The sequence below is a fragment of the Carassius carassius genome, chromosome 8 (assembly GCF_963082965.1).
Source record: "Carassius carassius chromosome 8, fCarCar2.1, whole genome shotgun sequence".
In the NCBI taxonomy this organism is placed as follows: Eukaryota; Metazoa; Chordata; class Actinopteri; order Cypriniformes; family Cyprinidae; genus Carassius; species Carassius carassius.
In genome coordinates this window covers 19847081-19874116 of record NC_081762.1, presented here as the reverse complement: position 1 = coordinate 19874116, position 27036 = coordinate 19847081, and the positions used below count along the sequence as shown (strand labels likewise).

The 27036-nt window shown below is 35.5% G+C and overlaps 1 protein-coding gene across 6 annotated transcripts in view; it reads left to right on the top strand.

Moving 5' to 3' along the window:
* Positions 1–26491, top strand: part of LOC132145476 (protein spire homolog 1) — a 46316-nt gene extending 19825 nt beyond the window's left edge. Inside the window, exons 3-20 of one of the 6 annotated variants that reach the window (XM_059556545.1) lie at positions 7129–7362; positions 10010–10135; positions 13024–13095; positions 13206–13370; positions 13972–14058; positions 14210–14339; positions 16342–16383; positions 18145–18192; positions 19798–19967; positions 20055–20148; positions 20252–20394; positions 21028–21045; positions 22770–22796; positions 23351–23488; positions 23681–23751; positions 23836–23863; positions 24212–24366; positions 24823–26491. In XM_059556545.1, coding sequence (XP_059412528.1) covers positions 7129–7362; positions 10010–10135; positions 13024–13095; positions 13206–13370; positions 13972–14058; positions 14210–14339; positions 16342–16383; positions 18145–18192; positions 19798–19967; positions 20055–20148; positions 20252–20394; positions 21028–21045; positions 22770–22796; positions 23351–23488; positions 23681–23751; positions 23836–23863; positions 24212–24366; positions 24823–25072 — 1998 coding nt within the window. In that variant the 3' untranslated portion in view covers positions 25073–26491. The remainder of the gene's footprint in view (positions 1–7128; positions 7363–10009; positions 10136–13023; positions 13096–13205; positions 13371–13971; positions 14059–14209; positions 14340–16341; positions 16384–18144; positions 18193–19797; positions 19968–20054; positions 20149–20251; positions 20395–21027; positions 21046–22769; positions 22797–23350; positions 23489–23680; positions 23752–23835; positions 23864–24211; positions 24367–24822) is intronic. The other 5 variants (XM_059556546.1, XM_059556548.1, XM_059556547.1 and 2 more) reach the window with 5 other exon arrangements.
* Positions 26492–27036: the final 545 nt, after the last annotated feature.

The following is a 27036-nucleotide window of genomic DNA, read 5'->3' as shown; positions in this document are numbered from 1 at the left end:
ATTAAATTTAGCTTTGGGGCTGTTTGTTACTGACGTGTGCTAAACAACTTTTTTTTTATTATTTAACAGATGATGAACTGTCATTGCGTCTGTATCATCATACAGCATTCTTGTTCTCCCGACTTCCTCTTCATGGCCTCCTCATGTTATGTAAAAGCTCTGCCTCTCCTAGATGTGTAACCGAGGTGGATGTTTGATGTTTTGTTGATGTTGACCACACCTGGAAAAGCCGGAATCTAAGGACATCATTGAAAGATTGTGCTTGTGACTTAGTTTTTAGACTGAGAGATTTATGAAGCAAAAGGCAGGAATATGTTATTTACACATGAGCGCAACACAGAAACATGGAGTAATGAAGTGTCCCAAGCAAATCGGTTTTGTAGTATTTCTTTAATTGATCTATACCAGTTGTTATTAAGTATTCACAGAATGAATATTATTGAATTATAATTATTAAATAATATGTATATGTAATTTTGCATGCTTGTTTACTCTATGTAAGAATAGGGTTGGGACTCGTTAGAAATTTTCCGGTTCCGTTTCCAGTTACGGTTCCACCTAATGGTTCCGGTTCTGATTCCGGTTCCATTAAAATCATTAAACAATTATTAAAAAATAGTGGTAAGGACAAATGCACAATACTCAACTACTCAATGCTCAATAATGTAAATTACTTACTGTTAACTTAATTTAAAGGTTGGCACTGTCAAAATGCAACATATATTACAGTGTACAGATCTTCATAAGTAGGGTGGGGTATTTTTAGAAATTTTCTGGTTCGACTTCTGGTTCCATTTAAATGAACTATTATTATGTTTTTTTTTACTATTTTACCTTCATTGAATTGTAGTGTTGCTGGAAGGTAGTGAGTAATGTTGAGTAATGCTAGTCCATCAATCAGAATGTGTTTCAAAGTTGATGTTTTTTACACTATCAATAACGTTTTGCTTTTCAAGCAGGAATAAGCTTGTTGGCCAAATAGTCCCTTGAGGGCTGAGACACTTGTTAATGTCCCTTAATTAATGAAATAAAAAGGGTTAAACTTATAAACATGTATACACACTGTCCATAAAGTCCATATTTTACAAATAATAATGCAGTCAGGAGAAATGTGGTTTCCACATTTTTAAACATTTAAAATGCATTAAAATAAATATTTTCTATCACTTTGTTTATCACTCTTGAAATGACCTGTATACTAAATAATCTAACCCTCATACTTGCATAACAATAGCAGTCTATTTATTTAGTTCTCCAAGTTGAAGCCAGTATGTATATTAATGACAATATGGGACTAATATAATGTAATTTAGGTGCAGAGCGCTGCCGTTAGATGTACAGTCAGACAAAACGATGTGCACAGTTATCAAAGGCGCGAGTACACATACAGTCGTGGGAAACAATGTGTTCGGCAATTAAAGACGCGACAGCGCAACGAGTCTGTGGATGCGTGTCATTGGAATCAATGTGCTCAGTAATTAAAGAGGCAGGGAGGCGTGTCTGTTATTCGGTTCGTGACATCCTTTACGGGAAACGCCGAATACTCAGAACACCGGCGCAAGGCTGCTCACAGCACTTGGTCACGTGTTGCACCAGAACCGTTTTCGGAACCGAAACCTAGAAATTGCTCACGGTTCCAGTTCTTTTCAAAGAACAAAACCGGTTCTGAATCCCTATGGAAGAATTAAGAAAACTAAATCCATAAAAACATTACTTGAGGTAAAAATATTTTATTTCAACTAGTTGCTATATATATATATATATATATATATATTATTGTTGTCAAAAGACCCGGTACTTCGGTACTAAAAAAATTTAAATGTGACGGTACCAGGTTTCTTTAAGTACCGGTAGTACCGAGGTCCCGTTCAAACCCGGTTCAGCGCTATGATTTCCGCGAAGCAGAAAACGAGGACGGAATCTCAAAATCCAGTCATGAAAATAAAACTTACATTTTAATATGGACAGTCATGGAATTTGTCAAAGTTAGCATAAATTTATCAAATCAAATCTCCATATGGACCAGTATCTGTAAATGTTAAGCCGCAAAAGTTGTTTGAAATATGAATCCGTGTTCTGCGCGTCCCTGTGTGAATTAATGAATGGCAGAGACCTGCGGGTTTGTTTACTACATAGACCGAAGCGCATGACGCTTGCATTAATTTCAGCATCTGAGCTTCAGAGTTCTCTCTCCATCAAGCGATCTGAACTTTTCAGTTCATCTCAATGGACGCACAGCGCACCTGTAATTGATGCTCTGTAAACTCTTTGTGAAGGCTCACGACTCACCGTCGCTTTACTGATAGCGCTGTTTCTCACACATGCAAAGAGAGAGAGAGCGAGAGTCTTACCACGCTGAATCGACACACTATATGTAAACTATTCTTTGTTGTCTTCTCCTGTCAAAATAATGGAGTTCATTTAGAATTATTCATATTCATTTTAGAACAAGCAGAAGACATACCGGTTTCTCCGGTAGTGGGCGGAGCTAATGCGCAAATGGCAATTTCATTGGCTGGCCCTAATCTAGTACGGTCCCTGTTTTGATTTCAGCAAATCAGTTTGACCGAACACAGACAACGTGATTAATATTCATGAACCCATCAGCTCATCAATTCATCGTGCATTGTATACACATTAGTATGATAGTATGATAGTAGAATTAGTAGTAGTATTATCTTTTAATAATAATTAATATGATCTATTACTATTTTTTTTTACAGAAACCCTCAATGACCAAAAATATCTTAAGCATCACCACCAGTCTTAAGTTCAATTAAAATGACAAATATGTATTCATTAGGCCTAAAACTTCATTTTTACATAAAGGCATTGTGCTAGAAATATTACTATTATTTAGTAAAATGTATGTGATACTGCTACTACTGTTGAAAAAATTTATAAAACTTTATTTTTTTAAAGAAATAAATCACAATATTTCTTCCATGTTTTGATTTTAATAGCAAATCCCCTTTATTTACCAAAAATAAAATGTGTTTAAATTTCATAAATTAAAAGACAAATTAAATTTAGGTGAAACTTGTTTACTGTTTTTCATAATTATATAACTTGTAGAAAAACTTTAAACACAATTGTAAATAAGTATAAAGAATGGCATTGGTTTTATTTTTAGTGCTAAAAAAGTATTTTTTTAAATTAGCATATTTTTGTGTTTTGCTTTGGTACCGAAATTGGTACCCGAGAACCGTGGATATTCACTGGTATCGGCACTGAATACTGAAATTTTGGTACCTTGACAACACTAATATATATATATACACACACAAAGTAAAAAAAATGAAAGTTTAATGGCAAAATACTGTAAAAATGGTACAGTACCTGTTAAATGGTTATAGGTAAGTAAACAACTGTATTTGACAATTTATGTAATTTTACTGTCTTTGTAAGTGGAAAAAGAACATGTACAGTAAATAACTGTAAATTGACATTCCCATAATTACGTGCGTTACATTTTTGTTGAAAATAACTTTCTTCTTAGTTTTGTACATGAGGGTTGTATTTTACGTCTAATGTTGTTAAATTGATGCTTATTAATTTCATTATTTCAGTTCCATGTGTTTTACCATGGTCATTTTTGTGTGAATGGCACTGTGCACCTTCTATATATGTTCATATTTAAAAGCTCATGTGACTTTCTCACCATCACATGTTTTGGTGGTTATCAGTGCACTACAAAGTTACAAAACAGATTTCAGTACTTCAATAGATTGGTATATTAGCATTATATCAGTTAATGGAATTAAATTTATATTTAAAAGTAAATTTAAGTTAAAACTGTAAAACCTAAAATGTAGCTATTTCTTTTTTTTTTTATACAGTAACATTTTGGCAACCACAACTGATTTGAATTGTAATAAACTGTAGATAGATCCCAACATTATGGTGATACGAGTAATTTTATATGACATGAGATTTTGTTTATACTGCCCACTCCTAATATCTAGGTGTCATTAAACAACGAAAATGAATGAATAATGAATGAATCCTTCTACACACTGTTTAAGGCCCTTTCTATGTTTACAATCCCACGCAAGCTAGACTTGCTGGTAGCTGAGCTCTAGTGCAGTGTATTACACAAAGGATTAGATTACATAAGAGCAGGACACTTATAATATTTGCTTTCCTCATAACAAGGATTAAAGTCTGGAACACAACATGTCATTAGCAGGTATGAACTACTGCAGATCCACACCTTGAAAAGTGTCAGTGTTGACACAGAGATCGGAGCAGTGGAAGTGGTTAAATGTTTCAGAGACACAATGTCCAGTAGCAAGCCTCATCTGTTTGAGCAGTCGCTTGCATAACCGTAATTAAACTGGATTTTATCTTGTCACTGATTAAGGCGTTTCGTATAACCTCCTTTATAAACAATTAATTCTCTGTACTATGTTTGAGTCTAGTTGTAGTTTATTGACAAAGGGTTGAAGACAAATCTGTACATAGATTCTCTGTATTCCTCCTTATTTGATCTAGTTCTGACCTTCTTTTTGCTGTTTTTGGGATGATTGCCATACCTTTGCATAAAAAAATAGTTGGTTTTACCACTCTTTCAGTAATTGCATAATGTAATTTGCTCTGCATGAACTGTTCTCGCAGCTCAATTGTATTAGTTAAGTTTAATTGATCACTCGTTGGCCGTCGGGTCATGTCAGTCTCCTGAGCACAAGCTGCAATGATTCCCAGGATGATTTCCATGAGTACATCCGCTCCTGCTGCCTAAACTTAACTCTGACATGATTGAATTGAACTGGTACAAAACAACACCAGTCAATCAACCCCTTGATGGCTCATGATAACAGAGGGCATCTTTGTTCACAGAAACAGTCAGGCACACCGTGTGTAATTTCGGGATACTGCATGGGTTCATGTTTATCTGGAAATGTGATGCACTGAAAGATACTTGTTTTCACTGGCCCTGAGGCTCAGACTAAACATTTCTGCTATTTATAGAAAGTTTACATAGCTTATAATGTGTCACAACATTTTTTAATGTTAATAAATAAATAAATAGTAATGTGAATAATTAAACATTGATAAACGCTGCAAGTGCAACATCGACACTCAAGCTGATGTCTCTATTGCCTTCTGTAGAGCTGTTTATAGCTGAATTAAGCATGTTTTATAATTTATGAATTTTTCACTTATTGAACTAAACTGAATCAACACTAAGCTGGCTTGAGTAGAATATTGATGCTATTGTCTTCTGTAGAGCTACTTTAATAGCTGAACTGAGTTCGCTTCATAACTACTGACATTCTTAGCGACATTCACAGTTATTTAAAGAGGTCATAGGATGCTACATGCACTTTTACAAGTTGTTTGAACTGAAATGTGTGTTGGCAGTGTTAGGGCTGTTGCGATAGTCGATAAATCAATTAATCGCACAATAAAAAAAATGATCTCGATAATATTTTCGGCCGCAATAATTTTTTTCTATTTTTATTTAAATAATGTAGCATGTCATGGTGTGATGTGGGGTTAGATAATAAAGAGATAACGTCTCGCTAGAGTGACCAGCTTTGGGAAGCGCCTTTCATTTGCTTGAGGATGTTTGCATCGCAAGCGATACAGCTATGTACTTGCACAACTATTGTACTTCATTTTAATACCACATAACATATTTTGCAAGTAAATTTGTTGCCCTTACTGTCGAAATTGGCCTTCATTTCGCTCGCTTCATTTAGCTTGCTCAGCTAAATATGTCTGTAGGCGTGTGGTTGCGTGTGTCAACGCACCCAGTTAACACACACACACACACACGCGTGCGTGTCGTTTACTCCTTTCCAAAGCGCTCGTGCAGTTGCGCTCCTGAAGGCGTCTGTCATTGCTAAGCATTTGAAATAACGACCTTGAGCACAAAAAAAGACGTGCTATGTGAACGGTCCCTTCATTGAGCTCCTTCATCGGTCAAAATGTTTACTTTCGGTTAACGGTTAAACGGTCAATATGAGTATCCCTAACTGGCATATACACATAACATACAAAATTAATTCATTTTAAGCCACACAAAGTCAACATGTTGTTATTTCTTGTTCTGAAACTGCCATAAAATAAAATAAAAGTTTATTGATCTTTGAAAAGGTGTACCTGCGTTTTTATGCCATTATCATTATATTAGTTGAAACTGGTCTTAGAATGACAATATTATCGTTTATCGCGATAATTTCTTGGACAATTTTATCGTTCAGCAAAATTTGTTATCGTGAGAGGCCTAGGCAGTGTGTATACAACCACCCTGTAATGATAAAAATCCACCCATTTTTTTTTTTCTACTCAAAATTTTCCCCCTTCTCAAATTGAGCCAATCTCAGATATCTGTATGTGTGACGTCACAAAAACAGGCCCCTACCACGATAGTTTGATTGACAGTAGTGTTTCAGCACAGACTGGACTGGTGTCTTACCTTATACCCATCCTGAGTGACTGTCATCAGTCCACCATTGTTTCACTGCCAGAGCAGATGTAGACAAGAATGTCTCCTAAGCGATTGAGGTGTTCTGTTGTTGGATATAATAATGAACATAGTAGTCGTCATTAACGTAAGTGGATTACGTTTATTTCGGAAAAGGTCCTTGAACCGGAATTCGAGCTTGAGACACCCATAGTGCAACAGCGCTATACGTCGACACACTGTCGACATTTTTATATAAGTGTCAAAATGATTCATTTTTATTTTTATAATAAAACAGTTTATTGGAAATAATATTTCATTAGCATAAATAATACATTAATCAATTAATATATAATTCTTATATACGTTTTACAAAACATTTATCACAAATAGTTTAAATGCAAAACCAGCCTGACTGAGCATTATTGTCAAGCCTTGTTTGAGCCAAATATCCAGTGTTTGTCACATCTGAACATCTGAATTCCCCCTCCATTAAAGCATGCAGGCCTCTGAGAGTCATAAGACTGTAATGAGGCTTATCCGAGAGGTTGTTGACTCTCTCTTTCTTTTGAGCTAATCTCTGATGCCTTTTATCAGTTCTCATGATATGGGTTGTAAAATAGAGGTTTAGGTCATAGCACGTGTTGCTTCTGATGTCATGACTTTATGGTTATTTATTCTTGTTTAATGAATGTGATTGTATGTGTGTGTTACAGATCATAGAGTCTCTGGGTATAATGATCTACAAGGCTTTGGATTATGGCTTGAAGGAGCATGAGGAGAGAGAGCTCAGCCCTCCTCTGGAGCAGCTCATCGACCTCATGACCAACATGGCATACACCGAAACAGACTGTCCTGATGAGGGATATGAGGCAACGGAGGAAGAGGATGAGGGAGAGGAAGAACCCACAGAAGTCTCCAACATCCGTGGCTATCGTGACATCATTTCTGTAAGTATTGATAGAGCGTTTTACATTGACTAGGCTAATTATTGGCTATTTTGTCATTATTGGCATTGGCCGACAACTGTGAGCGCCTGTCCAATCAACAGAAGTGGTGTTTGCCAATTTGACCAGCTACTAAATCTGCCAACAGCCCTGTCAGTTGTGGTTTTTGAGTGAATATATAGTAAATTCAGTTTTTATTTATTTTATCCTTTTTACCATCCTCATGTTATATTCCATAAATGTGTTTAGTAATTTGAATAATAAAATGTATGGCATTCAGTTTACGAATGCTGTATATAAGTATATAAACTGTAATTTTTAAAAATAATTTAATTAAAAACAAATTTGTCAATATAAATGTGTCTTAATGAACCTATCAGATTAAATCAAAATTATATATTTATTTATATAAAATAAAAATTGTATAGGATAAAACATTTACATTATTTATATATATATATATATATATATATTATATATATATACAGCTGGTATTAATTATGCTGCTCCCTCAGGCCCACTCCAGTGACGCATTACCCTGAGACTCCTTAAAGGCCTTCAGACACCTATCAGCGGCGGCTATTTTACATTACATTCATATCTGTCAATACGCTAATGGAGAAGCTCTTCACAAACTGTGGAAAGAAAGAATATGACCAGACTGAGACCACACAGATTAACATTAACATTACATCAATTTTAATCGTAACAAGGAATACCATGAAAACACCCATGGAAGCTGTTAAATGACAAACAAACGAGCAACATATGGTCAGTTTGGTTCACAATATGTTCTGCACTATTTTGCAGGGCCATTTCAGGACTTGTTAGATAATGTCTGTCTTTTCATGCCTTCCTTTCAGTCTCTGAATTTACTGATGAGGTTGAGTGCAGAAATGAACCGTGACATTAGATTTCTCCGAGCTGAACCTGGTGAAACTTTTTAAATTCTCTTTTTAGAAAGAGAGAGATTGACAAAAATAAAGATGAACGAGAACATAAGATAGTGAACTACCTTTAAGGCTTATGCCTCTTTCGTTATCTCAACCCATTCGTTTGGAATGGGAAAATAAGAGTACTTCCTGGAGTGTTTCTTTAACTTCTTTTAGTGCATCCTCCTTAAATGATTTTTCATTTTTGTCTATTTTTGCTTCTTATCTCTCTCCAGTCAGGTCAAGCAGGTTTTTTTTCCCCCAAGTTGAATTCACTTTCCCTTGCCATAGACAGTATTCTTGTTAAGCGTGATTCCTCCGCAAAAAGCGTCATGGGGACGGTGAATCTAACACTGTGTAAGACATTCCTGAAGAGGGCAGAGCTCAAGGGAAGGTGTGGGGAAAAATGTCATTAAGCCGGTTTGAGGTGTATTTGGTCCGTGTAATTGTGCATTTTAAAAGACGTGTCATCCTCAAACTATTATACTTGAGACTCTGTTCTGAGAACTTTAAATGGGCCTGTGTTTTTGACCTGACAGGCATGCTAGCTTTGGGTTTGGCTCTCAGCTATGTGCCAAAACATAATGTGCTAACTCGTTAGACAGATTCGGAAGATGATTTTCTTTAAGTCTGTGGAAAAGATGCAAGGATTAACTTATCAGACAGCGTTGGAGACCTTAAATGCACTTCTGTCCTCTGAAACACAGTCAACTATTTTAGGAAAGAGACTTGTTGACAAACAGAACAATTACTAAGGATTTGTAGTCGTACTGTAACCAATTTGCTCATGAACGGATCAAAGCAGTGGAATGTTTGAGAGCATTTCTGTGAGGTGTATTTATAGGAACATTCAAATGGGAAAGAATTCAAATCAAACATTCAATTTCCTCTGTAATTCTTAGTTTGCTGTCAATCTAAGGGAAAATAATATAGCATAATATGATGGTTGCCCAAACAAGAAAGTAGCCTCGTGCAGAGTTTCCTAAACTGGGGATTGTGAATTGAGGAAAAGGTACTTAAAGGTTACTTAAATCAAAGCTACAATTTAAATAAATAGGTTTCTTTTCAGTAAAACCAATCAAAATTAAACATTAAATATTTCTAATAAAATAAAAAAATCTAAATATTAACTTAAAATCTCAGAGGGTGCTTAAAGGATAAAGATAGATCAAATTGTCAACAATATTTTATATTTTAGGTTAAAAAACAAAACAAAAGACCTTCATCATGCATATCCAAACATATATAAATGCGAGCTCAATCACATTAAAATGACATCATCAATGTGAAGGTGACACCATCAATTACTAATAACACCCAATGGATACATCAACTCCACTACCTCATATAAAAAATTCACATGTATATATATATATATATATTAGGCACACACGTTATAACATCACATTAAATGCTTCATCATTCATGGCATTGGTGATTTGTCATGATGTAATTTTAGCTCACATTTGTATGTTTGAATTTGCCGGAAACATTGTCAATAAATAAAAATAATTTTTTATACTTTTGCAAGGTTTGGCAGGGTAAAGGTTTTTCTTTTGCTTTTTATTTTTTTTGGGTCTTTTTCTCCTACGCACCCATCTATTAGCTGCAGTTGTGTGATCATTGATTGTTTTTGTTAATGGATATTTTAGGTCGAAAAGGTTGTGCTTACAGAAATTTAGGCTGTAATGCTGTGATCACCGTTTTCTCCTCTCCAGCTGTGCACGTCTCACCTTCCCAGCCCATCAGATGCTCCCAACCACTACCAGGCCGTATGTCGAGCCCTGTACGCAGAGACCAAGGAGCTACGCACCTTCCTGGAGAAGATCAAGAGTGCCAAAGAGGTAATGACCCTCATATGACACTCTTCTAGTCACATGTAAATCCAAAATGATCCTACAAGTACCAAAACTGAGTTTTAGTTTTTGTTCCATCCATGAAACTGCATTAAAAAAAATCTGAAATACACACACACACACACACACACACACACACACACACACACACACACACACACAGATATGCTTTATCATATTTATATATGTATGTATTTGTTAGAATTTTCTCATTTTTTAGCTTTACTGAAACCACAGAACGTATTAATAGCTTACCAAATTATGTACAAACTGCTTTTTTCATTTCTTTGTCCCCCCATTTAGTTTAATTTGCTGAAGAGCTGTATTTTCAGTTCTGTGTCATGAATGCCAAAAAAAGCAAGTGAAATAAAAACAAAAACAACAACAAAAATGTATAGTAAGCATCTTACAAAGATATTGACAGGGTGAAAATCAAAACAGCTGTATACATGTACAGTACTGAAAGCATGATGCTGTTTTATCAGCTTGAATAGAGTTAGTGGGCTGACAGCACAAGTGACTCATAAATAGACTGCGGAGGTGGATCGAAACCCGTGCTTTATTACCCAACACATTGTCATATGCTTGTTTCATCAGGTTTTAAGACTGTAACTCTTGTGCTAATATGTTTTTGGTTTTTGGTATTAGACTGTAAGAATTCTTAGATATACACATCTACATTTTGCATTCATAACATCGACACCATTAAGCGGTATATATGTTCAGAGGAATGGGTATAATAATGTTTGTACGCTGAGGAAAAAAGGTACAAAGACTGTGTCAGTAGTAATGTCTTTACCAATTTTTTTATTTTTTATTTATCTTTAAGTTATTAATATGCACTCTTTAGGGGTAAATAAGGTCAAATGTGTACTTTATAAAAAGATACCTCCCCACTGACAGCTTTTGTACCTTTTTTCTGGAGTCTGTTTTCTTTAAGTTTTTGTATATCATTTCCACTTGTCTCATTAAATGTCTGAAGTAACTTATTGAGTCATTTGTAAAAATAAATGAAGACTTGAATGTTCCAGGCTCTTATAGCTTAAGCTTGGTAAGTTGAGACACTTACTGTATTATTGAGATGACGGTCAAAAAGTGTTTGAGCGATTTATAAACAAACATTATTATGAAGTGTTATTGCTTCTTATGACATAGTAATACGTGCAGAATTGAGATGCGATCACTCTTTAAGTCTTAAAAACAACATTTGCAAAAACATAGCCCTCATACCTTCCATTGAATGCATGGCTTAAATGCAACACAGAGACTGAATGTTCCCATCAAGTCATGCAGAAATTTTTTTTTTTGGTTCATTGGTTCTGACATTTCGGTTTTCAATTATGAACAGCTTTAGCAACATACGTCCAAAACACCTGTAATTACATCATGCATTTGAAATTAATAATATATTACGTTTTACATAGAGATATTAAAGTATTATTTTATTACTGCTTTGAAAAAAACTTTTCCCACAAAAAATTGTGGATGCTCTTATTTGCATGAGTTTTGTAACACTAAACTTGGCAAGGTTCGTAAGAAGTGTTTAGCCCTCTATAGTACAGTATGTGGCTGTTTAAACTGTAACATCAAGTGGCATGTGAACACCATGTAATATGAGCCCTATCCCATTGAATGTGTTCTTTCTCTCAAAGGCATTAGTTTGCATTAACATGCTTTCTATACTGTAGCTCCTCCTCCTTTCATAAAGGATACCTAATCCAGCAGCACCGAGTGGCACTGGGTGGAGGTCACATGTCTCTGTGGGTGACACAGGAGCAGCTGTCATGGGTCTTACAACAGGTCTGCTCGGTCCTGAACCAGAATAAAAGTGTGAGATAACATTAGCAAAGTAAATATTACTTGCGAGTGATCGAAGTATGAGAATTAGGATGCAACCTAGATCAGCTGCTCAGTTGAATATTACTGACAGGTTTGTTAGGTCAAGGTTGGAGCTAAACACTGCAGCATAGCAGCACTTTTCCGGAATATGGTGTAAGAAATCACCCTTGCTTTAGAGAAAAGACGTGCAGAGAGCAAAAAATCAGTTGTGCGGTTCTTTTGATCCTCGCCAGATTGACAGAATAGTCTCACTCCAATGATTCAGAGAGTCTACAGGTTTTTTTTCCCCCTGTGTTTCTTTTTCTTTTTCATGCATGAATAAAATGTTCATTTTTGGCACAGTTTCGTTGGCTTTAAGATATCAGAATCTTTCTGCTCAGATATTGTTGTGTGTGTGTGTGTGTGTTTTGTGTTTTGTTCATTCATGCTAAATCTGCATCAGGGCAGGGTAAACCCTAGAGAGGACACACGTCTCTGCTTCACTTTGAGTTCTTCTGAGGGAGACTGCAAGCTCACTAAAGAGATTTTATAAGCAATTCAGGCGACAGCAAAATAATGATTTATTGTTCTGACCATAAGCCTGATTTACATAATTCGATGGCTATGCTGAAAAAATAAAATCCTAATTTAATGATACACAATTTCATTTGTCCTGTGATGGTAAATCTAATTTATTTTACCATGAATGTCAAACCACTCAAAACAAACCAGATGTTTACTGACCTTTACTGAACACGTTTTTGTAATTTGTCAGTTAACCAGTGCAGGTGAAACAACCATTATCAATACCATAGCTGCGTACTGATCAACCTTAATGAGGGTGAATCGATTTAGACCCAAGCCTGACCTACAATGGATAAATCGACTTATTTGACTCCAGACTGAAGACAATCTATGTTATTTTACATATCCAACACCAAAGGAATGCCATGTTTATGGAAAAATATATGGATGGGTGGAGGCATGCAGGATCTCAAGGCCTCTGGTCCACGACTTAATACTAATTAATACTAATACTAAATCTTTCTCTTTTTCAGAATTTGCAGAAGATGGAAGGAGAAACCGAGGAGCCAGTCAAAGACTTGAATGAGTTGCAGAATGCTGACTGGGTGAGAGCAGTTCCCCTGAGCATAACGGTGCTGAATGCATTCAGACTGTGCTGTTGGTTCAGGACAGTCATAAGCCATGGCTTATTATGTATTGTGTATATTTTCCACAGGCACGGTTTTGGGTGCAGGTGATGAGGGACCTGAGACACGGTGTGAAGCTGAAGAAGGTCCAGGAGCGTCAGTATAACCCTCTACCCATCGAGTTCCAGCTCACGCCTTATGAGATGCTCATGGACGACATCCGCTCCAAACGCTACAAACTTCGCAAAGTCATGGTATAAATGAATCCTGGGTCACGTCAGCATCTATGATCAAAATCTATTTTTGAATTTCTCCACGAGCATAAAAGCATGAGTCATTTTTCCCTTTGTACCAGCAGTACAGTCGCACATCGCAATTGACCTTTATTGCTGTTTGTTGCAGAGAGCATAAACCACAACAATGTTTACTTTGCTTATCAGAAATAAAGCAGGCTTATTTCTGAAGCTGCAGGGTAGAAAAAGCTTTATAGGGTTGAACTGGATCAAGTGAATGACACTGAAATCAGTAAATCAAGATGGCTTGAGGTTACGGTTTAGAAATAGACATATAAAGTTGCAAAACTTTCAGAGAGATGCTACGTCAGAGTCAACACCTTACATGATAGCCCAGATTGAATAGAGTGAGGTAATAGGTCAGTTTTTGTTCACCTACCACACCTTTGGCTTCGGTTATTAATGCATGGACAATAGCTGATATTATTTTGATGCATTCTTTAGAGAGGACACACCTTTAAATGCGTCCTTTGTTTTCTTTCAAAATACACAGACTTTAGGTTTTAGTTCACTGGAAGCATATCTAAGATTTGACCCCCGCTGTGCCTTCTTCCTGCTGTAGGTCAATGGTGACATTCCTCCGAGGTTAAAGAAGAGCGCTCACGAGGTCATTCTGGAGTTCATTCGCTCCAGACCTCCACTGAATCCTGTGAGCACGAGAGCATACACAAACACGCTTAGCTTTGGTCATATGTGAGCTGGAGTATCTTTAAAATGATGCAGATCAATTAATACAAATGTCACCAAGTAACACAAACCTGTTAATTACTGTGCATGTGTATGTTTGAATGTGCTTTAAGGTTTCTGCTCGTAAACTAAAGCCTCATCCTCCAAGACCTCCCAGTCTTCATGAGCGTATCCTGGAAGAGATCCGGTCGGAGAGAAAGCTCAGGCCCGTCTCACCTGATATGATCCGTAGGAGTCGACTCGGTTAGTTCACTTTATCACACTTGCTCTCATAAACGCACAGACTCTTATTCATTCATGCACATCATTTAACTAAAAACGTAAGCTGGGAATATATATATATATATATATATATATATATAATATATATATATATATATATATATATAATAATAATAATAATAATAATAATAATAATAATAATAATAATAATAATAATAATAATTATTATTATTCTTTGATTTGTAAAATAATACTTAATAATAGCAATTAATAATAATAATAATATTTTTGAAATCTTATGTAGGCACATTTTTTTTTAAAGATTAGACATAAGAATAAACATTTATGCATAATCAAAAGATTTGTAAGTTTTAAATGTGGATAATATTGCACATAATTATAAATTGTTTATAATCATAGTACTCCTAAAAAGAATACTAATTACTTATTATTATTGTTTTTGTTGTTTTACACTTTTTGTTATCATTGTACAATAATAATAATCATTGTTATTATATTATTTGTAAAGAAAATCTTAAGTAAAAAGATTTCTAAAAGATTAAGCACAAACATTTTCATCTTGATAAACATTTTAATCAAATTGAACCAAATTGTTAAAGTATGTCCAAGTTTTTGACTGCTAGTGTTTACTTTAACACTGCATAGACACCTTGTCCATGTGTTTATTATTCTGTGCACAGATATTTTTACAAATGCATTCTGTTCATATTCAGTGTACATTGTTTATTTTAAATAGCTTATATTTACACTTAAAGCCAGCTTCATGTTGTGTTAGTTAACCTATATATCAAGCATGTCAGTCATGTAGAAGAAGGTGAGTGTGTGTCAGAGATTGACCTCAGGTCGTGTCAGACAGCAGTGCAGGTGTGTGACAGTGTGTCAGTCTCATGCATGGCTGCTTGTGCTACACTCAACCATTTGTTCGCTAACAGTGTCTGTAGTACAGCCCTGTGTCTCTAACTCTGCACCGCCCATTTTATTTACAACTGTAAATCTCCAATTACATTACTCACCTTGGATTGATACTGTATGTTTTTAAAAACATACATCCACATTGTTACACGCCATTTGATTCTTGTACTGTACATCAAAGCCATTGACATTTACAAGGTCATAGAGAAGGTACATAGTCTTAATAGTGGATTTGTCTTGAGATTTGGTCTCACCGTGGTATTTTGCCGTAGGATTCAATAGTTAAAGATTATGAGGTTTAAAGTTGAATGTGCACTTGTACATAAAGACCTCTAGCCTGTTTGTGTGGATGATTGTATAGTTACACAAGGACAAATCTGGCAATCATTACATCAGACTGAATGTGATCAATGTTGAATAAATGTTCCAGATTTGAATCAGTTACAGCAGACTTAATAAAGCTTAAGGTTTGCATGTACAGTATGTACCGTATATCAGTTTGTGTGATGAAAAGAGTCTGTTGTTTCCTCCAGCTGCCTAAAAAGACACCGTGTCTACAGTCTATAAACCTTTAAAACTTAAAGGAGATTAACGTAAATATCTATTGTATGTATTATGTGAGTAGTTGGACTTTACTATTTACTATATAAATATTTACTATATTTATTTATTTTCTAACATTATAAATAAATACATTTTTCGTTTATACTACCTAAAGTAGTATAAAACGTTAATTGTATTCCATTGTTTGTGTAAATGTGATATACATTATATGTTGACAGAAAGCTTCATCAGTCCTACCTTTTGTAATGTGTATTGTACTGTAGCTTTGCCAGTTTTGCCTGTGCTGGATTGTGGTTGTTCAGTATGCAATGATAAAAATAACATTTATTCTTTCTTGATCCTAAAAGAAATTAACTGTTTTCTGGCTGCTTAATTGTCAAATTGTGTTCTTGTTTATAGATGAAGAGCAGCATTCTTTATATCTAACATTAAATGCATTAACGTTTAATGTCTTGTTTTAACCCATGGCTTTATTTATCTTCTCCCCCCTCTCTCTTCATTCATAACCTTTGCCTCTTTCTCACAGTAATGCGCCCACTTAGCATGTCAGTCAGTTTTGACTCATCAGGTAAAGATTCATTGTGGCTTCACCGCTGTCAGCTCACTGACCCTGTGGCTTCTGTGTTTGTGCCAGACCGCTGTAGTGACTCCTACCCTCATGTCACGCTCCTCTGCTGGTGGGGTCGTGACATTGAACCTGTTAGTCCATAGAGGAGGAAGGGGACAAAGCAGTGCCTCAAGTCTTGAAGAAATCCCTCTTACATTGACAAGACTGCTTGTCGGTGGATTGAATTCTTCAGACATTACTTACATAGTTTGGGTTAGAACTTTTGGACTGATTTTTGGTCTGGACGATCCAACAGTGGAGATTTTGGACTGTCAGAATTGACGGATTTATAGAAATTGTGTAGTATATGATGGGCAAAGACTTAGATTTTTTTTTAGCTTCAGACTATTCCAACCTGTCGGAGAGAGTGTAGTTATTGTTAAAAATAGTGTTAGATTAGTTTTCTGTTGTATTAAAACATAATTAAATTATTTAAATAAATAAATAAATAAATAGGAAGTTCAAAGGAACTAAATTAAAAAAAATAAAATTAAATTTATTCATTTAGCAGATGCTTTTATCCCAAGCGACTTACAGTGCATTCAGGCCAACATTTTTTACCTAACATGTGTTCCCTGGGAATCGAACCCACAACCTTTTGCACTGTTAACTGCTAACTGAGCAAAATATATAATTAAAAAAAAGATAGAATTCAATGAAATAAAACATCAGTTTTGAAATGGAAAAACTAAACGTAAAAAAAAACCTGAAATTAAAGTGCAAAAATGAAATAAATGCTAAATAGAAATATAATGTATACAGTGACAAAAGGACAAGACAAAATTGCTAAAAATGAAAACAGAGAATACATTTTTTAAAATATATTCAGATTTTGAAAATTGTGTACTGTGTTCCAGTTTCAGGATAGCTTGCATAAAATCTAGCTATTATATCAGTTATTCCAGTAGGTTTACAGATAACCAGGTAAGCCACATTCATATAAAAACATTCAAATCAAGAGGGTAAATCCAAAATTTTATAATTTTTTCTATGAGCAATGACTTTCGGTCAAATCCATTCAACTGTAGATGCCCTTCCATGTTCGTAGCTAACGTTAATACATATAGTGATGGTTGTTAAGATTGGTTGGATAAGATTTGCTGTGGTCTGTGAATGGAAGAGACCGTAAAATGGATTATGGACTTAAACTGTCATGAATTGGTTCCTATTGTAATTCTTAATGACCAGAAGATGCCTAATAGACTTTGGTCATATTATATACCATATTTAATTTGATGCCAAGTTTTAAAACCCTTTATTTTAGGTATGTTCACACTGACAGCAATTTGCAACAACTTAAAGTAATTCATCTCCAGCGAGAGTTGAAGACATGGCTGAGAGCCAGCTCAGCTTTCATTCAATGAGAAGTAATGCAGATTTAATCAGTGTCAGACAGTATTTCCTTTGCTTTCCCTTGTGTTGTATTAAATAAGTCATACATTAAGATTTATAGTTTTTAATGTAAAGTAGTAGCTGTTAGCCTCCTGTATGACTGCTTGCCCTGGACTTTCCTCTGTATGTCCTCCTGCTACTAAACCGCACTGGTCCTTCCACCTCCAAATCCCACAAATCCCCTGTCCTGCTGCTTCTGTGTGGCTGCACTGCGCTTGTGCTTCTGTGTGCTGGTGTCACACTCGTATATTGGCTCACTGTGTGAATGTCAGGTATTGAAAGGCCTGTTTGTGCTCTTGGGATCATATTGAAGAATATGTTCCTTTCTAGGCGCAGGCAAAAGTATGAGCACCCCACAGGACTTGTTCCGAAGCTCAGGTAAAGTATTCCTGACGCAATCATGACTTTCACATCGCTCCCTCATGCCCCCGAGCCCCGTGTGAGAGAAATGCCTTGGTTTTGAGAGCTTGAGTATGAATCAAACACAAACTGTGTGAGTGAGCAGCAGAACTCGCAGAATTAATTTCTGACTGAGGATTAGTCTAGTTTAAGAAGGGTTATGTAACTCTGGGTCTGCAGGCATCAATATTTAATGTGCTGCAATGTTTATTTTTAAACATTGTCCATCTAAGTTCTATAAATATTTCATTTGAACCTCAACTGACCAGGAATATTGCTTTTCAACTTAGTACATTTGTTTTCTTAATATAGAAGTGATCAGTATCTAGTATATCGATCTTTATTTTCCTAAATGTTTGGATTGGATTCTATTAGTTATGCGAAATTTTCATACATCGCATATGTAGTTTAAGTCTGAATGAGAGTTTTTAGGGTGTTATGCAAAAGAGATTTTACACTACAGTTCAAATGTTTGAATTAATACTTTTATTCAGGATACATTAAAGTTTGTAACGTTACTAATGTTGCTAAATATTTTCAAATAGTAAAATATTTAAAAAGCAGCACTTTTTACTTTCTATTCTTTAAAAAAATCATGTTTTCATGAAAATATTAAGCAGCTCAGACATTTTCAACATTGATGATGATAAATGGAATTCTGTCAGTATATTAGAATGATTTCTGAAGGATCATGTGACACTGAAGACTGGAGTAATGATGATGAAAATTCAACTTTGTCATCACAGGAATAAATAAAATGTCAAAATATCTTCGATTATATATACCATAAATTATAAATTATTATATTTCACAATTGTTTTTTATTTATTTGCAGTATAAGAAACTTTTGAATAATAGCTTATTTAAACTTCTATTGACTTGATTTAGTGAATTATAGTTTTCATTGCTGTGGACAACAGTGTTATGTAATTTCATCACTATATACTGCCGTGCATAATCGGAATAATTTATGATATGGCATGTTCAGGAAAGCCATTATTGTTTGGATGTATACAACTCCAATCTGTTCAGTTGTAGTCTACATCTGATTTCAAAGTTCAAACCACAATAGATATGAGATTTGAAATCCAACAGAAAGTAGATTATTTGAGCCTGAACGGTCAGATTGGATTTGAAATTTATTTTCTAGTCATTTAAGAAATGTGTTGTTTTACTAGCTGTGTCTGCATTCACTAATTCAAATTCACATTTGCTATGTAGTCACTTAAAACAAGTGAGGGAACCATTTCTTTCATAGTATATCCATGAATGTGTAAATACAGTAACCAGATGCCATGATATACAAAACCTCCAGTTTCTGTCCTCACTTTCCACTTTGGAAAGTCTTCAGCTGTTGCAGAGGAACGTTTCTTAGCATCATGTTGATGCTTTATTCGTTACTGTGTCAACTAGTATAAAAAAACAAGAAGATCTGATTTCAACAGTTCCAGTTTGAATAGTCTGTAATCAATTTCTGTAGACTTGTAAAACAGTTTGTAGTCAGGTGCAGTGTAAACGAAGCATAGTTTTCTTTGCTCTCCTGATTGGTGTCTGATTATATCCATATTGTCCACACACACACAGACATCCCTGACGGACACCGAAAGTTGGCCATCAGCACACTGTCCCTGGCCAATGGCACGTCTCCAGCTCGGAGCCCCGTAAACGGTGTATCTGGAGGTCAGCCGCTGTCCCAGAGAAAGAGGTTGCTCAAAGCGCCTACGCTGGCCGAGCTTGATAGCTCCGACTCGGATGTGAGTGGGTTTTATATCTTCTGTGTTGCAAAAGCATTGCCAAAATGTTCAAAATATGATTGTTAACATCTCTTTTTCCTCCTGTAGGAGGAACAAAGCACTCGGAAGTCTGACAGCAGCTCTAGCGTTTCGGCCTCACTGGTTGAGGACACGTCTCCAGAGTCCGTCATGGCCGAAAAAAGTAAGACCCGTCTTGAAATATCCAGAACTTTTTATTCACAGTCCAACAAAAACCTGTCAGTGACTGACAGTTCTTTTTCACCTCAATTTTTGTCTTCTCCCAGCTCCTCCGCAGTTCCTGCCCATATCTTTCACCCCTCAACCTGACAAACGCTTCGCTCCTCAGAGGAGGCACTCCATAGAGAAAGAAGACCCCACCAGCGTGCGGCCTTTCCTGCCTCCGTCTCGCCAGAGCTCCAGATCTCTGGTAACTGCAACAAACCCTACCTTTAGCTCCATGCTTCTGCCTACAGAGTTGTTTTTTCTTGTTGAACAAATCCCGGGACAGTAAATGAGGGTAATTTAGTGTTGAGCAGTCAATTGGCTGCAGGCTGTGGTCACACTTATCTGTCCTGAGTCTTATATAAGTATAATTAGATTCTCAGGATTCTGGCTAGTGCTGCAGCACTGCAGGTCTTTAGTGTGGAGAGACAGAGAGATAAAGTAGAACTTCTTCAGTTCACAAACCAAATCAAAGACTGATCTGTGGCATACAGCAATTTTTAAAGTCATGCACATTTTTTAATGAATAATGACTTGTATATCTTTTTTTACAGCTTATTTTTGACTAAATCTTACATGAAGCTTGTTTTATGAAGAACCGACTACTTCCGATTTAGCCATGCTGACTTTATTTGATCAGCTTCAGTCATTTTAGGCAAGACCAATGTCGATTGCAAAACCTCTGAGGTCTTTGAACGGTTGTAAATGAAATAATCACAGAGCATTTACAGGAAAATGATTGTTAAACGCTTCTAGATAGTGAGTGATACTGTAGTTTTATTGCAGTATAGATAGAGAGCTGTAACCGCTCTGCTTTCTTTCCTGCCTTACACTGAAGCTCTCTGCGGACAACAAGGTAAAGGACACCATATTCTACATTCTCATGTTCACAGATTTGGTTACATTATGTTGGAGGAGTCATTTCATCACTGTTTCGTCTGCAGTGGCTTTATTCGTCTTCCAGCAGGGCAGTTGCTTCATGTGTGTGTTGCACAATGTTTCATGGCCAGTCGGGAAAGCTGCTGAAGGAAATGGCCCACATTTAAATCACTTCAGTTATACGTCGTCAGAATGGTTTATGATCGAACGGAAAAACCGATTCGCTCAACAAACTTCCTCCTTTTGAATAATGCACAAGTTATGTGCATCATTCAAACAATGTTAGATTTAGATAAGTAAGATTTAGATAAGAAGGTTTAATAAGTACGGAATAGTGCAGAGATAGCAGGTCAAATTTACTAAATAATAATAGTTATATTTATTATATTATATTTAGTGCCTTCAAACAATAATCACATCCAAAATAAAAAAAATTCTTTACATGTTATTTGTGTGTGCTGTGTATATTTATTATGTGTATATAAACACACACACACATGCATGTATATATTTAAGATTTTTTTTAATTTAATATAGTTTAGTTTAATTTAAATTATACAAATATAAATATATACATGTAAATATTTTCTAAAAATATTCTGTATGTGTGTGTATTTGTATACAAAATAAATATACACAGTACACACACGTATATTATGTAAAGAAATACTTATTTTGAATGCGATTAATCATGATTAATCGTTTGAAAGCACTAATTATATTACATTATATTTTATGTCTCATTTTCTAATTCATTATTTTTTAATTTATAATTTATCAATTCAGTTAAAGATATCCAGTATGCTTTTTTAAAATAGTTTTGTCTGAGCTTTTTACATTTTTTAAATATCGGCTTAGTGTTTGTTATATTTAGATATCTAAATATAGTTTAGTTTAGTTTAGTTTAACTTAGTTTAGCTTAGCTTAGTTTAGTTTAGTTTAGTTTAACTTAGTTTAGATTAGATTGGATTAGTTTAGTTTAGTTTAGTTTAGCTTAGCTTAGCTTAGCTTAGCTTAGTTTAGTTTAGTTTAGCTTAGTTTAGCTTTGCTTTGCTTTGCTTAATTTAGCTTAGCTTAGTTTAGTTTAGTTTAGTTTAGTTTAGTTTAGTTTAGCTTATCTTAGCTTAGTTTAGCTTAGCTTATTTTAGCTTAGTTTAGTTTAATTTAGTTAAGATTAGATTGGTTTGGTTTAGTTTAGTTTAGTTTAGTTTAGTTTAGTTTAGTTTAGCTTAGCTTAATTTAGCTTAGCTTAGTTTAGCTTAGTTTAGTTTAGCTTAGCTTAGCTTAGCTTAGCTTAGCTTAGCTTAGTTTAGTTTAGCTTATCTTAGCTTTGTTTAGTTTAGTTTAGTTTAGTATTTGAAATACCAATGGAGAGTGATGCTTCATTTTTTTCTTTTTATAATTTATCATTAATACAATTAAAGACATTCCTTGCTCTTGTAAAATAATTTTCAGTGAACTTTTTTCCTTTTTCTGGTTTCTTGTTTTATGCTATCTTAGATTTTTTTGTCCCTTTAGAATATTTTTTACAACTTTTATTTACCTATAAATATTTGGAAATATTGTAAATGTAAATATTTACCTATTTGTATAATATTTAGGGATTATCAGTGACACTTTTTGTTATTGTAAATGAAACTATAAAGCAGTTATTTTCCACCAAATGCCCCCAAAAAATCCAATGTTGTTTTCTTTGGTCAGGCTCACGCACTAGGCAGCGGTCGCGCGGTACGTCCCATCAAACTACATATTACTGACACTAACACTGGGTGACAAAGGGGCATAAAAGCCAATATGAGTCTCTTATTCTGTAGTTCACAAGACATGATTTATCTTTTTAAAACATAGTTAAGGTGGTTGAAGGTAAGAATTAGAGACATGTATTGGCTTTTATGTGTGCTTGAATCAGTATGATCTTTAAAGTTTGTTTATTTGTGTGCAAGGACTAATCCTGTGGCGCCATGCATTGTTTTAGCACAGAGCATGAACACTTCTATTCATCCTTACATGCAAATTTTGCATACAAGACCTGCCCTGTAGAGGTGAAACTTGCATAACAACATAAACGGACAGTTTACCATTCCTCGTTAAAGAATTAAATGTTCAGCTCTGTCTCCATTGCCATTGTGTTGTGGGTTTTGTTTGGCAGAAGGTGTAACCATTGTGTTGATCTAGCATGTAATGGTTTTTCCATCCCTTGGTTCTCGGGTGTGACAGCATGGCATGTTTAAATATGCCGTGTACACTTGGGCATGTTTGTGAATGTAATATGTTTGTTTCAGGAGGAGTTCTGCTACCCCGTCGAGTGCCTGACTTTGACCGTGGAGGAGGTGATGCATATCAGACAGGTTCTGGTTAAAGCCGAGCTGGAGAAGTTCCAGCAGTATAAAGACGTCTATAACGCACTGAAGAAAGGAAAGGTAAATTTACTCTTCACATTCATTGCCCATTCGATATACATTAGTCCAAGTGTATGTTTTGGGATCGTCTTCTTGTTTGGAGTACATGATGCCTAAAAATGCTGTCTATATAGGCAGCTCACTAGGGTTTGAGCAAGCTAGGTGTATGCAAGTGTGTATGCACATGTTTCATTGTGTAACCCTTCCTCTCAGCTTTGCTTCTCATGTCGGACAAGGAAGTTCTCGCTCTTCACCTGGTCCTACACCTGCCAGTTCTGTAAGAGGTGGGCGGAGCTTTTCATTTCAGACTTTAAATGAAGAAAGTGATGTGCAGTGGAATCATATTTGTTCTTCTTTTCTTCTCACAGGCCCGTTTGTTCACAGTGCTGTAAGAAGGTAAATGTTACGTCCTTATCTTATGTTCACTAAGGTTGTATTTGATCAAAAATACAGTAAAACAGTAAGTATTATCACAATTTAAAAGTCACATGGTCCTTCAGAAATCATTCTAATGTGCTGACTTGCTGCTCCTTTTATCATTATTATCAATGTTGAAAATAGTGCTGCTTTCATTTGAAATCGAAATCTTTTGTAACACTATAAACACTGACTTTTGATCGATTCAATGCATCCTTGCTTAATTAAAGTATTAATTTCTTTAAAAATAAATCTGATTGACCCCAGATTTTTAAGCAGTAGTGGGTTTTTTCACTTTGCTAATGACCTCATACGCTCTCATGTCAGATAAAGTTGCCGTCTAAGCCTCATGCCAGCCTGCCCATCTCCTCTCTGGGCCCCAGCATCCTGCCCAAAAAGGAGTCTGCAGCGTCAGTCGCCACAGAGAAGCCCCCCTCCACATCTAGCCACAAGCGTCACAGCCTTCAGCGCACCATGTCCAGGTGAGCTTCACAAATGATGAGAGAGCCTGTGTCGTTTGTACCAGGATTCATAAGGGAGCTGCAGAGCGTTTGAGAGCATTAAACATTAACATTCAAATAAACAACTGGGACTCATTTCTAACATTCCACCAGAATTGCGGCAGAATAAAAGCTTGAATTTGAAATGTTAAAAGCTCAATTGTTGGAGCCAGTGTTATTTTACTATCATTGAGATTAAGAAAATGAATTTCATCATTTTAATCTGTTTTTATTTTTGTATTTTCTGTTTTCATTTTAATTTTAGATTTTTTTTCTGTTTGTCATTTATCTTTTTTTTTTGTCATTTAATTGTGTCATTTAAATTATTGAAATATTAACTTCAAATCAAATTGGGTCCTATAGGGTTCAGCTGACAAAAAAGTTAGTGAACTTTGGATCTGTCAGTAAGATTATTTCTTGTGACGATTCCTCTCTCAGATCCTCAAAGCACGCTGAGTGCTCGTCCTCCAGAGACGAGCTGGAGCTGCCAGAGCAGTTCACAGAGGACTGGAGCACCATGGAGGTCTGCGTGGACTGCAAGAAGTTCATCAACGACATCATCAGCAACAGCAGGCGCAACCTGAGCACCAAACGTGCCCGTCCGCCCCGCAGGACCCACTCCGTCTACATGCCCAACACCAGTTCTTCCAACTACAAACCCTCAGAACGGACTATCAAAGAGGTTTAGGATCCAAAGTGTTTGGCACAGTCACAGTGTGGTCCTTCTATTAAAATTCTCCCGTTGGTCATGAAGGTGCCAGGCGGAAATGCGCTTATGTTACATACTGTATGAAAAATACGGCCTCTTTTGTTAGCTTTGTAACATTCCTCCAAAACCACTTCTTTTCTATTTAAAAAGTGCCAGAGGTGAAGGAATAAAGCCGTCCCTCTTCCAGCATGAGTCCTTAAGCACCAGCCTTCTCAGGAAAAGCTTTGGAATGTAGTTTAATACACTTTAAATTTACTTTGACCAGCTTACCCAGAATGAAATGACGGTGTAAAAAAAAGTTATGGCAAGGCTGCTTTGATCACTGAAAGGCACAAGGCCTGAATGTACATTTTTCAATGGAGCTCAATCGTATGTAAATAGTTGCTGAATGCTCAGCCTAAATGTAAATAGGCATCCAATAGGCACACAGACTTATTTTCCCCTTTTAGGAAGTACTAGTCGATTGCTGTAAGACCAAGAGACTGTAGATTTATTCAGCGTCTGCAACCATTCAAGATCATGTCTTACCAAATGTTTTTTCTTATTGTTTGTTAAAACTGCTGCTGTGATTGTGACATTGTCCAAACGAATGCGTCCAAAAATGAAAGTACTTACAGATAAATATATTTTTCCTGTCTGATGGCAGTGTTTTTGAGATTTTAGTCAAAGATGAGGGTCAAGAAGTGTTTTTTTAAGAGCTTTAGTGTTTCTTAAAGGAGTGATCGGCTGTGCCAAACAAATCTCCACATTCTGAGCAATACGTGTCTTGGACCTGATGTACATAGTCAATAACATTTACCGGAGATGGTGACGGCCCAAAGGGGAAGCTAGTTCTCTCTTTTATATGGTGAAATGACTTTTGTAGGTTATGTTTATGTACATGCTGTATATCCGAATCTCATCTGATCCACTTATCTATTAAAATAGGCTCTATTGTTATAAAGTTATGATTTATGATTAATAATGATTATTATTTTATTTTTCAGTGTCAAATGTTGCTTTCTTTTCATGTTCACTCGACAACTAAAAATATTTAATTATTTTTCAGCTGCACATTTATTTGACGTCTTAAAACTTTGTAAATTAATTTATAATGTATTATTAATTACTGTTTTGTGCAATGCAACACCCCAGGAGACTTTAAATATGAAGGTACTGAAGTCATATCAGGGTTTTTGGAAGGATTGTTTCTGTTTGTCCTTAATTAAAAAAATAAATAAAAAAAGTTTAATACACACACTTATAAATAGACATGCACTGCAATGGTATACAGGCCTGTTCTTTTGTTTTGTGCAAAACTGACTGTACTGCCTTCCTCTGAAGATCGGTGTGCATGATGATGTCTATGCTTTTTTTAATAAGAACCGAATTGCCAATAAATAAAGCATCAAATTTGAATATTTGAAATTGTATTTTATTTTATTACACATTCCTCCTCAGATCTGCATAGACGTGCCAATGGAGAAAATTGTGCTTACATTTATCATGAATATAACACTACTAGGGATTAAAACATTTAAATTAGATTACCCAATGAGCCATAAAAAAGGCCTATCATATAATCTGTGAGGATGTTGATGACACCGACAATTTATTATTATTTGCAAATGATATGAGATACCTTTTAGCTTCAAAATAATGCAAACTTCTCAACATATTCATTGCTTAATATGTAGCCTTTAATAATAGCCACATTCAAGTGACAAACTTGAATAGACCAGTTTATGTTACAGTGTGTTTAATGGAATGCACTGTTATTTAACAACAGATATATTATTCAGATCACAAAAGTTTTGAGTTTTAACTTGTGAGCTTTGAAAATTACGTAGTCTAGTACTTTGATAAAGACTGTAGTGTAGTCTATCCCTCATAATCTCGTTTTTACCTGCGTTAAATTCAATATGGCGTCTAACCTGAGACCTGTACGGGTTTTTGGACGTTTG